Below are 14,050 nucleotides of genomic sequence, written 5' to 3'. Positions count from 1 at the left end.
CCAGTTATGTGGTCACCATTTTTTTTTTAGTGATATGACATATTGGACATCTCGTTGAATTGGCTGCTATATTTATTAATTCATAAGTATATTCTGTTTCAATATTTGATTTTAGAAACAATTCCCTTCTGTAACATCTTTTTTTTTTTTTTTAAAGGAGTTTTTCTATATGTTATTTTAAAGGATTTATTCTTTACATGATATCTCATACTTTTAATGTTTTATTATACATGATTTTTTATATACATGTGAATGACTAACAACAATTTTTTAACGAATTATTCAGAATTTAAAATGTCGAATTTGTAAAGGTATATTTCTTATTATTTTGCTAAGGCATGTGTATATATATTATATAATATATATATATATATATATATATATATATATATATATGTAGAGGTATCAGTACCGTGTTAGCCGAGCTTCAATAATCAAAAAATAAATAGATGATACCGTTCTGTGGCTAACGAAATGCTTTTATTTGTGTGAGCTTTCGAGATACACTGATCTCTTCTTCCGGCGATGTTACAATGAATGAAGAAAGCAAAAGATATACTTAAAAACAGTGTCTCTTGGAATGTTATCTGTGCTGGTCCTTCCCCCGGTGTGGATGTGTTTTATGGCTAGAGGTGTCAAAAGGTTCCTGAAAGCAAGTGATGTAAGAGTGTGTGTGTGTATCTGTGTGAATATAAATGAATGGAGAGCCCACAGTATATACAGTGCTTTACAAAAGGTGTGTGTGGAGTGGGAGTGGATATAAATGGTGTGGGTAGGTGTGGAAATGTGAGAGATTGTAGCACAAGTAAAAGTGTGTGTGGATACTATGTGGTCCCTATAGGTGTATAGGGATGGAATATATATATATATATATATATATATATATATATATATATATATATATTATTTTTGACATATATATTTTTTTTGGAGAATGTTTTCCATAGTTTGCAATTTAGAAAGTATCCTCCATTCTTTATGATAGATATATGTATGTAGGGATGACCATAAAATGATCTATGGTAACACAAATGTCACCCCAATTCTTCAATAATAGTCATTTGATCATATCCTTTAAAGACTATTATGACAGATACTGTATGTTTATGTTTCTATTTCTTTTTTAACTCAATCTCATGCCTGTTCTCTTCTTGATAATGTAGATGATACAGAGTGGCTTTCCATGTGTCCTTGTTAGCCTTCTACTGTCTCACTGTTTAGATAATTTTACCACATTTTTGTTATTGCCTCGCAACGTCATTATGTGGGGACTGTATTTAAAGAGGACTTTGGACGTTCTAAGCCACACCTCTGATGAAGCTCACGAGTGAAACATGTAGAGCTACTTGTTTTTGCTCCTACGGACTTGTTTGGCTGTTCCAGCATTGGAGGTAATCCCTGTGTACCTCTCGCTGTCTGTGGAGTGTCGTCACAACCCGTAAGTGACATCATTGGCCACAACGAGGGAGCCCGCGAGGAGAACGCTGCAGCCTTTTTCACTTCTGACCCTGCTTGTGGTCTACATGCACTTTTAAACTGCAGTTTTGTGCGTGTACATCTCTCATTTTTATCCAATTGTGTTTATCATAAATTGCATTACACTACTGTATGTGGCTTTTCTGTTCTTCTTAATGGTATCCACCACTGGATCACGGAGGAGCATCTGATTTGAGAGAATGCTTCCCCTGGTCAGATAATTATTCAATACGCCTGATTTCATCTGTAATATTGAGAGTGAGCTACTGTACATCAAAAAACTATTTTGCTGTATTGCGCTATTTTTGTTTTTTATTTATTTTATATTACATCTGAGGACTCTGAAAGAGAGACAGCAAGGAGGGGAGGAGATAGAGACAGCAAGGGGGGGGGGAGGAGATAGAGACAGCAAGGAGGGGAGGAAATAGAGACAGCAAGGTGGGGAGCAGACAGCCGGATGATGAGGGGGTGGGAATGGAGAGCAGTGTGCACATAGGGCAGGAGGGAGTGCAAAGAGAGAGTAGGAGAGACAGCAAGGTGAGTAGTAGGAGGAAATAGAGAGAGAGCAAGGAGAGGAGGAGACAGATGAGATGAGTAGGAGAGAAGGGAGTATAGTATGCACAGAGAGGAGCAGACAGTAAGACAGGGAGTGCAAAGAGAGGGGAGGAGAGAGTGCAGAGAAGCAGGGCATGATGGACGAGAGAGTAAGGTGGGGAAGAGAGAAAAAGAAAAAGCTAGGCATTACCGGGAGGGGTGTAAACAAAGAGTAATGTTTAGTAACCTTTTAGATCTGCTAGATCTGTGTATATTACGCTGGGCACAGCTCGTTTCTATATATTTATGCTTAGTTCTATTGTACATGTATAGTTATTTTATATATTTGCTTCCTTTTTGTTCCAGGATATTTAACTATTTTTGTTATTTATAATATATTAACATAAACACAATTGCTATACACTTGAGGTTTTTTTTTAGATTAACGCTGATTATACTCTCTCTTTTACTGTATATGTCCTTCTGACTACGTTGAAGTTTGTTGGAGCGTGCAGAATTCCTGTAAGTTGCTTTAAAACAATGTCAAAACAGTCATTTATTGAATATGTTAAGGTATTTAGCTCTGATTTAGCTCTGCTTCTGCCAACAAGTGATATGGTAAGAGATTATATGGAACAATCGGGGGAGATAGAAAAAGATACGCTTGATTCAGAACCGCTAAAGGTGTTTACATCAAATGTGAAAACCATCATAAACAAGTAGACAGTGGAATAGCAAATCAGTGACAAACAGCTAGGTGCGCAACATAGCTTAGCACATACTGTATACACTGTGTATACCTCTGAGTGTTGCTCTTCAGTGTGTGAGTAATTGGAATTTGGTACATTATGTGGGTCTCTAAACAATCTCCAGTCTTGCACTGGATTTGTTTTCTTCACTTGTAATTACCTATTTTCATGAATTCATTCATTTTAAACTGGGAGCAATCTGACAACGTCACTGATTTTTGCAAAGCTGTACATTAAACGTGGCATTGGTCATCACTTTGCAAACATGTACTGTAGGTGATGCTATAGACATGCTTGTAATATCCAATTCATATGACTTCTCTCACTCACACCTAGATCTTGGGTTTGCTTTAGCAATGTCTAATTCTATACTGCTGGTGGTTTATTTCCCTTTAAGCTGCAGTTTAAAAAAAAAACAAACACCGACAAGTGATTAGCTAAGTTGCACTGACGCCGCGTTGCCATGGTCACGCGTCCTGCAGTCGGCTGAACCTCGGTAAGTAGAGGCCTCGCGCAATCCCCCGACATTTAATTTAAATGCCTTGGGAAAGAGCTCGGAACCTCTGCAACCGCCCGCGCCCCCCCAAAAAAAATCTTGCGCCCCCCTGCATTAGAATACATTCAAAATGTCTTTAATAATTATTTTTTTTTTAATGCTACAAGTATTTTCTCATAGCTTTGCTTGGTCTGCAGCTTTAAGTCAAATTTCATTCTAGAAGTGACGCTAATGAGTCTGGTTTAGCTAAACTTTCAGTGCTCTACATAAGACTTTGCAGATCCGTTTTTTTTTACAAGTAGAAGGCTGCTGGCATGTACTGTATTTTAAGCACGCACGAATGTCAAAATGTGTTCATTAGACAAGTAAACAGTTCTGGTGACACATCTACCAGCACCATTACTTTGACTGCTGTACCTGTAGGGCTTTAATACGATCAGAGACATTTTCCTGTGAGAATACGCGTATTGGCCTGACAGTCTCTTGCACCACCTCTGGAATAAAAATGCTATCGTGTGACACAGCTCTGCTTCCCAAGACGCTACCGGAGGACCTGGAATGAGAAAACTAGATGAGTTGCATTCCAGACAAAGGGGCAGTTTTCTGTATATTTCAGGTTAAAGAGATGGTTTGAAGCATGCACATCACATAAGAAAGGGGTAACGCGCTTTAGAAGAAGACCCTACGTTTCTGATCCTGCAGCTCAAGAAATTATTTTCCTGGAATTAACTGAAGCTGCAACTCCCCTTATCTGAGGATTTAAAAACCAAATAATAGATTTTGCTCAAGGAAATCACTGTGAACCCCCGAGTTGCGCCGTTTATCCAAACTAAGGCTTATTTTGCACAGCCGCACCAATTCTTCTGGGTCGATATTTGCAAGGCAACCCAAGTCTGGTGATACCGGAACAAATCTAGCATTAAAACTATTTAATTTATTTTTAAAAAGTCCATTTGAAAACAAAACCCCACAGCCTGGCTGACATACATTTTACATATTTTTTCGGAATTCCGGTTTTTGGTTTTAATCGAAAAACACTGGAAAAACACCACCAACTGGTCATCTTGCACTGTCGGTTTAAACCGCGGAACAGCGGAAATGAAGCATCGTTTCCTATTAAATCCCACCGCCTGTGGCAGCTCCTCCCCACAGGAGGGAGACAAAGGCATCACAGCGGAGTACGGAAACTATAACACATGCCTCTCACTTATTTATCATTGTTAACACTGATAAACAGATTGTTTAAATAAAATGAAAACACGTAAAACAAAAACAAATAAACAGTGATTTTATAAAAAATAAAATAAAAACCGGAATCCCTGCATATTTTATAGAATAAAATCTTAGATACATAATCTTATCAAGCAGAATTTGTCTATGGTTTTGTGAAAATAATACCACCAGGTAGTTTTATTGAACTAAATGAGCAAATAATATGACAAAATATTGTATTGTGTGACCGTCATCACTGCCTGAAGATACAGCAGGGCCCCGCTTCTCGGCGCCCCGCTTTTCGGCGCCCCGCTTATACGGCGGCACTGAGAAGGGGGCCGCCATCCTTGATTCCTGGTCGCGCATGCGCAGAACGGGCGGTTGCGCCCGGCGCGCATGCGCAGACCGTTGTCTGCGCGCGCATACTGTAGTTTGCGCGCGCAGACCATAGGCCGCGCATGCGCAGAACGGCGAAAACGCCGTTCTGTGCATGAAAAATCACTGAAAATCGCCGGATCCGCTTTCCGGCGATTTTCACTTTCCGGCGGGCCCCTGGAACGGAACGCGCCGTATACCCGGGGTTCTGCTGTACTCACTTTTCTATGCTGCTTTCAGGCCTTAACCTGTCTAAAAGGGGCTCTAAATAGAAAGCCTGTATCTGATTGAGTCCAGCAGGCTGCTGGTTAATTGCAGCTACAGACAATGAGCCAGTCTCCACCTGGCTCATCAGTCAGATAGGAAAGCCTCCTGCTTAAACTGCAGGGGATCTCTCTAGCACTAAAGAAGTGTGTGCTGTCAGAGAGATCCCGGGGAACCAGACCCTCTATTCCAGGACATAGCGGACCCTGGAACCTGTCAGAGGAATCACCCTTGGAACACCAACCCAAACCCTGGACAGCACCCTGATACCAGGTACCTCTTTGGACTTTAGGGTCAGAGGTTGGCAAGAGGCCTATCCCCCCAGCCCTGCAGATAGGGACTGGAAAATATAAGTCAGCCCTTCCTAAGGGATAGGCTGTTTTATTTGTTTATTTGTATGCTGCCTTAAAGCTGTATTGTTTGAAGCTACAGGCTAAATAAAAGCCAATGTTTATTCCCCCCAAATCTATGTTTCCCTGGTTATACCTCTGCACCCTACAGCCCCTTAAACAAATAAGTGTGTAGAGCTTGGAAAGAGAATAATTTAGTATTGAATGCACAGTTTAATAAAGAGCCAACAGGTAGTTTTCAGAACAGAAGTAGAGGCTGATTGAGAGGAGAGTGAAGTTATCCTCGCAACAGCAATTTGAACAGATTGAAGGTTATAGAGCTGGGAGGTCAGTGAGGAGAAGGTTTCGTTGTCATGTGGTTGTCAAGGAGCATTAAGGCCCGGACACCTCAAGTTCAAGTTACGTTAACCAGAAAGGGCGGTATTATCGCCCCCTCCCCCTCAAAAGCTTTATTTTTACAGTGCAATACATCAACGTTGCAATGCTAAAATTAACGCCTTTTTTATCAGATCCATTAAAAAATTGTCCTAATACCGCATTTTTTGGTATTATCATGCCATACCTCACCTTCTGATATTTATCTGAACGTGATAAATGGCAGAAATACCGCACTTTTATCACCTACTCGAAATGTGGCTAAATCAGGCTTTTGGCAATCCCAAATACAAAAAAACTATTACAGAAAAAAAACACCACCTGACAAATAATAAAAAAAAACATATTTTAAAACATAAAGCCATTGATTGTCAGTGTGGCTACCTAGGCCTTCTCAATGGGGACCTAGATAGCCAAGTTGGCCATCAATGTTGACCAGTAATAAAAACCATTGTCAATACAACACTTTGGTTCACAAATCTGATTCCCTGATAAGGCATAGCAATTAGATTTTTGGATCAAGATTTGATTATTGATATGTACAATCTGCACAATGTTGCTTTTAATTAGGGGATATTTAACTCTGTGGCCACATATTAGATTTACTGTACCATATCGCAGCATCTTACCCGATTTCATCCTCAGAATCATAATCCATGCGCATGGAGTCTGGAACTGTAATGTCGCTGGCGGACTGGCTCTGGGTGAGACCACTCTGCCCCAATGAGGGCAGCGTCTCTTTCCTTTTCTTGATGCCAAAGAATTTTTTGAAAGATTTAAACTTTGATTTTTTTTTTGCTAAAAAAATAAAAGCATAATAAAAAGACGATCAGTTTTCTTTCACCCGTTATAACAAATCAGTAATCACTCAGAATAAAATACAACTTGCTTTATTGAGGGCAAGTTTCCCTTTCCCTTGAATGAAAGAAAAAAACGTTCTATTAATATCAAGCTAAAAGGCCCATTTATAGCTTTTCTAATGTGTACACAGTGCAAGTAACCTTGAAAAAACACACACAGTATGCATTAATCCAGACTCCATGCCACATCTTGGCCTACACTGTTTCCTGGTCTTTCCAATGTGTTTGTCGATCTTTTATATTTAGGATCATTGAGGACCTTCTGGGTGTTTACTAATTGGACTCTTAGAATCTGAGATAATCTTAGATTACAATGTTATTTTGTTACCACAAAAAGAGGCAAACAAAAGCTTTGTATAAATGACATAATTGTTATGTACTTAACTATAAAAAAAAAAAGGGAAAGGGTAAAATAGCAACCATTCTGAATGAGCTCAGGTGAACAAATACAGTGTCTACATCAGGGCTCGTCAACTAGCTCCCCAACGGGGCCGGATCAGGAAACATTTAGGAAGGGCCACAAGCTTATTGTATTGTAATATTAGATACAATTGAAGCCATGAACATTATTATATTTCAACAGTTTTCAAGCATTTATAACATGTGCACCATATATATATATATAAATATATATATATATATATATATATATATATATATATATATATATATATATATATATATTTATTTACATGACTTTAACTTTAAAGTAAGATTGTGAAAAAAAAATTGTACTTAGTTGGCTAAGCAACTAGTAAGAATTTAGCAAGAGCAGAGTCCAGGGGCCGCATCAAGCCACTTCACGGCCGCATGTGGCCCCCCGGGCCGACTGTTGAAAAGTCCTGGTCTAGAGTATTGTATTGCGTTTTTTTTTTTAGAGAGGGAAGTATGTATGCAGCACTTTACAGAGCCTGTGAATGAAGGTGTAGCATAACCTTTGTGGGAATAGGGAGAAGGCTTGGTAGTGACATGCAATATTAACTAGCTGCTTGTAGGCTGTGTGGCAGAACGAATTGAAGGTAAAATTATTTAAAAGATGAACAACTAAGGTGGTTACCATATCCAGCATCTAAATGAAGCATTGACACAAGTTTAAAGGGTGGATAGAAGATCCTTGCTGATATATTTAAAAGATAACTCTAAAGAAAACAAAAATTCTGCCAAGGAGTCCAATGATATAATAAACATACCATTTGTCACCAATTACAATTCTCTAAGCCATAAGATACAAGGAGTAATGAGAAAACATTGGGTAATTCTAACAAATGATCTAATTCTAGGTCCCCATCTCAGCGTCATTCTGAGATAAATTCTTAGGAAATCGAAGAATTTAAAGAGTATTCAGGCCCCATGTGATATGGGTCCTAATCAGAATGATACGCCGGGAACAACTTGGTTGTCACATTAACCTTCGGGTAACTTTAGTTGATGTAGATGTAAAGCATGTAAAGTGATTCACCGTGATTGGCAATCATTTATACCTAAGGCAACAAAGGGAAATGTCACTATTGAGGATTGTATTTCTTGTACATCTACCCATGTTATCTATCTTTTGGAATGCCCCTGTGGCCTCCAATACATTGGCAGGACCACGAGACCTTTTGAGGAGAAGAATTTGAGAGAATCACGGCCTAACCTCATTCAGCTCAGATATTCAGTGATAGTCTGTTACTGTGTATCTCAGGGACTTAGTCAGAGGGTTGAGGGAAGTAACAGGGGACTACTGTCCCCTTGGGAATGGGCCTGTAGAAGGGGTTCTCATACCCCGAAACATTGCCCCCCTTGCCCTGGACTTTTTTCCAAACAATTTTATTAGGCATTCAGTTAAACATACAGTGGTATTGTGCTAAAACGCCTAACATGTTCCAATCCACAGTTTTTTTCGGGGGGGGGGAGCAGAAAGACAACCGCCGTTGTCCGTAGAAAAGGGGGGGGAAGCCTTCAGAGAGGGAAGGCAGAGGGGAGGGGGACTGAGAGGGTGGGGGGGGAGGGGCGGGGAGAGGAGAGGGGGGAATGGGGTGGGGGGGGGGCGTCTGACTGTCTGGGGGTATGAGCTATAGAGCATTGGTCGATCGCCTATGGAGGGGTGTCCGGGCTTTGGGGCGCAGGGATTGGCTGTCTGGCCCTAGTTTTGGAGGACCATGGGTCCCAGATTTCCTCGTAAGCCGGCAGTTTTTGTCGAACGATGGCGGTGAGCCGTTCCATGATCATCACCTCGTCGACTCTTTTTCTAATCGTTCCCAGTGCCGGCGTAGTTGTTTTCCTCCAGGAGGCCGCAATACAGCAACGAGCCGCAGTAAAAATGAAGGTTATCAATTTCCTGACTGGTCGGACAATGTCTTTCAGTGGTGCCGCCAGCAGGTAGGTCAGTGGTTCAATAGGCACTTCCAGGTCGGTGACCTCTTTTATTAAAATTTGGACCTTGGCCCAGTACTTTGGTCTCCGAGGCTGTCTCCCAGATTTCTTCCCAAGTCTCTCTGTCTATGTGTATGTTCAGGTCAGCTGCCCATTTGAGCATATAGTCGTGCTCTTTTGGGGTCGAGGAGCGTTCTAGTGCCCCGTATATATCTGAGATTAGACCTTTCTGATGGGTCTTTGTCTCGCAGAGAAGTTCGAACGTTGTGAGAGTCGGGTATTCTGGGAGAGGGCAAGTTGTTCTAATAAAGTTTCTAATTTGAAGATATTTGAATGTGTCCAATTGTCTGATTTGATATTTGGTCCTTAATTCTTGGAAACTCAGAGGCCTCCCCAGGCTCAGAAAATCTGCAATCGCCTCTATACCCCTTGTGTGGTATTGTTCGAACAGTTTAGATCCACATCCCGGGGGGAACTTTGGATTGTTAAAAATAGGGGTCAATTGGGAACTTTTAGTAGTAAGGCCATATTTGTATTTGCAACGTAACCACACATCCCATGTGAATCGGGAGGCCTGAAGTTTCAGGTTGTGTGTATGTCCCTCCCCTCTGTCCAGGCTCCAGAGGCAGGCTTGCAGAGAAGGCATTATTGCACATTGAGTCTCTATCTCCACCCAACTACAACGGGTCGGGTCGGCATTCCACATTACCACCTGCTTAAGCTGTGCAGCTAGGTAATATCTGTGTAAGACCGGTACCCCCAGACCTCCTCTAGATCTTGCTGCCATCAGGACCGATCTGGCGACTCGGGGTCTTTTGCCCTGCCAAATAAAGTTAAATATTCTGTTTTGCATGTTTTGAGATCAGCGCCTGGGACGTGGGTCGGGAGTGTTTGAAAGAGATATAACATTCTTGGGAGTATATTCATCTTAATGGAAATCATTCGACCGATCCACGATATCTGGTAACCTTCCCACTGATCTAGATCCTTTTTGATCTTGTCCCATAAACGCGGGTAGTTATCCCGGTATAAATCCCGGTAGTGCCTTGACACATTAACTCCCAGATATTTAATGTGTGAAGGGCACCATCTGTAGGTAAAATTGGTTTTGAGGAGATTGACTTCGGGATCAGGGAGACTAAGATTTAGGGCCTCTGATTTGTCGCTGTTTATCTTATATCCTGATACTCTGCCAAACTCCGCCAGTTCCCTCTGGAGGTTGGGGAGGGAAGTTTGAGGTTTAGTCAGAGTAAGGATGATGTCATCAGCGAATAGGGAAATTTTGTATTGTGTTTTATCAATCGGGATTCCCTGGACATTTGGGTTCTGTCTTATTTTAGACGCCAGTGGTTCAATCGTAAGGGCGAAGAGAAGGGGAGAGAGGGGGCATCCCTGCCGGGTACCGTTCTGGATTAGGAATCGTTCAGATCCTCCGCCCGAGAGGCGTACCGAGGCTGAGGGGTTCTGGTAAAGTGCTTGAACGCCCTTTAGGAACGAGTCTCTGAAGCCGAATTTAATCAATGTTTGGTTTAGGAATAGCCAATCAATTCTGTCGAATGTCTTCTCTGCGTCAAGGCTTAGTAACATTGCCTTTGAGCCTGAAAGGTGGGCATGATCTACTAAGTTAATTATTTTACGTGTATTGTCTGAGGCCTGACGGCCCAGGACAAACCCGACCTGGTCCTTGTGTATTAATCTCGGGAGGATGGGATTAAGTCTGTTCGCCAAAATTTTACTATATAGTTTAAGGTCGTTGTTCAACAATGAAATTGGTCTGTAACTTCCGCATTGGGTGGGGTCCTTCCCGTCTTTAAGTATTATTGCCAAATTTGCGGACGACATTGTGGACGGGATAGGACTCCCTTCAAGGAATGAGTTGAACAAACTTAATAGATGTTTGGATAGAATGGGAAAGAATTTTTTGTAGTATGCATTTGTGAAGCCATCAGGGCCCGGCGCCTTGGAATTTTTTGAGGCTCTCACGGCCATTTCCAATTCGTCTAGCGTTATTTTCGCGTTTAGGTAAGTATTCTCCTCTTCTGTTAATGAAGGGAGGTCGCACTCGGATAGGTAACCGGCTGCTAAAGCCGTATCCATCTCTTTAGAGTTAGCAGAGTGGGTTCTTAGGTTATACAATTTAGTGTAGAATTTGGTGAATTCCTCTGCTATTTTTTTTTCGTTATACTGTATTGGAGTTCACCAGAGTTATTCCTGATCGCCGTGATTTGCGATCTTTTCTGTATGCCTCGTAACTTGCTGGCAAGAAGTCTATCGGCCTTGTTCCCTTTATCGTAATACCTTTGACCCATCCATCTAAGAGCTTTTTCTACATCTTCTAATTGGATGATCCTTAGATCGTTTCGAGCAGTTGTCAACTGTTTATAAATTCTCCGGGAGGGGTTATTTTTATGCTTTTGCTCTAGATCGATTATTTTGTCTGTGAGCTCTTTAGATAATCTGAGTTTGGTTTTCTTCCGGTGGGAGGCAATCGAGATAAGATTTCCTCGAATTGTCGCCTTATGGGCTTCCCACAGGCTTGCTGGAGTGGCTACGGAGCCTGTGTTTATTCTGAAGTATTCCTTAAGGAATTTTTTGAGTTCCAGCACTGTCCCGGAGTGGTTCAGTAAGGAATCGTTTAATTTCCAGCAGTACGAAATAGTTTTCCCGAAGGGGATGGACAGGGTCATAGTGATGGGAGCATGATCTGACCATGTAATTGGGCCGATATCTGTATCAGTGGTAGCCTCTAGTACGTTCTTGGAAGCAAGGAAGTAGTCAATACGGGAGTAAGACTGGTGGGGCGCCGAGTAAAAAGTGTAATCTCTCTGTCCCTGATGCTGTGTTCTCCAAATGTCTACCAGAGAAAAGTCTCTCATAATATCCTTAAATTTTTTCCCCAGTTTTTGTGACTGAGTGGAGTGTTGTCGCCCTGGTTGGCTCGATTTGTCTTCCTTTGGGTTGAGAGCCATATTTAAATCCCCTGCAATGAGTATTGAGGATAGGTATTGTGGGTCAATTTCTTCCAGAACCTTTTTAAGAAATTCTGTCTGGTTTTCGTTTGGGGCGTATAGGTTAATAAGGGCGATTAACGTGCCGGATAGTGAGCCATAGACTACAATGAATCTCCCCTCTGGATCTGCCTGAATTTTTGTTAAATTAAAAGGGGTGCCCTGTCGAAACAGAATGGCCACCCCTCTACGCTTGCTGCTGAAAGATGAAAAATAACTCATTGGGAATGAATGCTGGAATATTTTAGGCGGCTCTTGTGACGTGAAGTGCGTCTCCTGGAGGAAAACAACATCCCCTCCTGTTTTCTTTATCTCCTGGAGGGCCAGGCGACGCTTTCTATTATTGTGGAGTCCCTTCACGTTGAGGGTGATAATTTTCAGGGCTTTTTGGTGAGACATTGTTATCTCTCAGCGAAGACCGCTTGTGTTATCGCTGGAATAGTGCTAGGGGGTGCAGTCAAAATGGGCGAGGGGATGAGGGGTCGGGAGTGGGGCCGCTGGGACAGTAGCAGCGGCTGGAAAAAGGGAGGAAAATCGACCCTAATGGGGTCTAAAAGTGTTTGACCGGTCTTAGAGAAAGAACCGGTTAGTGGGGTATAAGACCCTTGGGGGCGGGTCCGAGGAAGCTCTCCAGTGAAGACGGGCCGGGTGGAGACCCAGAAGATTCTGTGACTTCAACCGGCCTCTGCATCGCCGGGTTGGCTCATTCGGTGGGATGTCAGGCCCGCAGGGCTTTTTGCTCTATCTAGCGTGTGTGGGCGGGCGTGGGCGAGGGAGGGGTAACTGGGTCGGGAGGTGAGGGGATGGGGACGTTAAAGGTCGCTGTGGGAATGATTTCCCGAAAGGGCGGGGGGGGAGGGGGGGAAAGGGGGGGGGACAAGGAGGGAGGGGGTGATGAAGGGGGAGCATGGGGAGGGGGTGTGTGTGGGGGAACCTGGGATACTGGGGGAGGGGGAGAGGGTAACCTCAGTCTTTGAACCCTCCGTACTTCCCACATTCTCCCCTTCGATATGTGTCAGATCGCTGCAGTGCTATGGGGGCAATACGCCCTTCAGGTCCTCCCAAGAGGGAAGCGGTGGGCTAAGCCTGAGATACCTGCCGAGGTATGGTAGGACTGAGGTGTAGGTGGTCCTGGGTCGGGGGATCGGAGGGGGGGCGGGGGCGGATGGCGGGAAGGGGTGTTGGGGGGGGGGGTAGGGAGGGTTTGGGGTTACCTCGCAGGGGGGGTGGGGCGAGGAAGTGGGGGTAGGGGGTGGACCGGGGGAGGGGCCACCTCGACCGTTGCCCCCAAAACCTTTATGCAGAGAGAACATACATTACTGTAGGCATCTAGCAGTGACAATAATGCCGGGTTAGTACAACCTTTTGTGTCAAAGTGTGAGCTTCATGTCCTGATTCACTTGTAATTGTCACTGGGTTGTAGCTGGGATGCGCGCATCCTCTCTTGAGGGGGCTGGTGGGCTGGGGGAGGGGTTGAGAGGGAGGGTAGGGGACAGGGGGAGAGGGGGGGATGTGGGGGCAGGGGGAAAGGGGGGGAGGTGGAGGAGGGGGGGAGGTGGAGGAGGGGGGGAGGGAGGTGGAGGAGGGGGGGGCAGGATGGCGGGAGGGAGGGGAGGAGGGGGAAGTGGGGGAGGGGGTTGAGCAGGAGAGGGGGGTGGGTTGGAAGGGGTTAGCAAGGACGCGGGGGGGGAGGGCGGGGGGGAGAGAGGGGAGAGGTGAGGCAGTTATTGGGCAGGGGGGAGGGGATGGGGATGTTGGTATAAGGGGGGGGTGGGTAGGATGCGGGGAGGGATAGGACATAGGAGGGGGGGGTGGGGAGGGAGGAGGGGGGGTGGGGGAGGGGGGGGTAGAGGGATGCCCTGCGAGTTCTTTGTGGGCCCTTCTAACTGGGGGGACGTGGACGCAGTGGTAATTAAAGCCTGTTGCCAAACTGGGGGTGATGGGGTATATAATAATAGTAACCAGGGGTAACATGGGGGGAACAGTGCTACAGACC

The 14,050-nt window shown here is 43.9% G+C and overlaps 1 protein-coding gene across 5 annotated transcripts in view; it reads right to left on the bottom strand.

Annotated features, from left to right (window-relative positions):
* Positions 1-14,050, bottom strand: part of CRACDL (CRACD like) — a 161,618-nt gene that overhangs the window by 45,219 nt on the left and 102,349 nt on the right. For all 5 annotated transcript variants that reach the window (XM_075590507.1, XM_075590505.1, XM_075590510.1 and 2 more), the window contains 2 exons: positions 6,461-6,629; positions 3,673-3,808 (listed from right to left, as the gene is read on the bottom strand). In XM_075590507.1, the coding sequence (XP_075446622.1) occupies positions 3,673-3,808; positions 6,461-6,629 (305 nt within the window). The remainder of the gene's footprint in view (positions 1-3,672; positions 3,809-6,460; positions 6,630-14,050) is intronic.

Source organism: Ascaphus truei, chromosome 3 (genome assembly GCF_040206685.1).
Source record: "Ascaphus truei isolate aAscTru1 chromosome 3, aAscTru1.hap1, whole genome shotgun sequence".
Classification (NCBI taxonomy): domain Eukaryota; kingdom Metazoa; phylum Chordata; class Amphibia; order Anura; family Ascaphidae; genus Ascaphus; species Ascaphus truei.
Note: the sequence above shows the minus strand (reverse complement) of the source record. Positions and strands in the feature narration are given on the sequence as shown.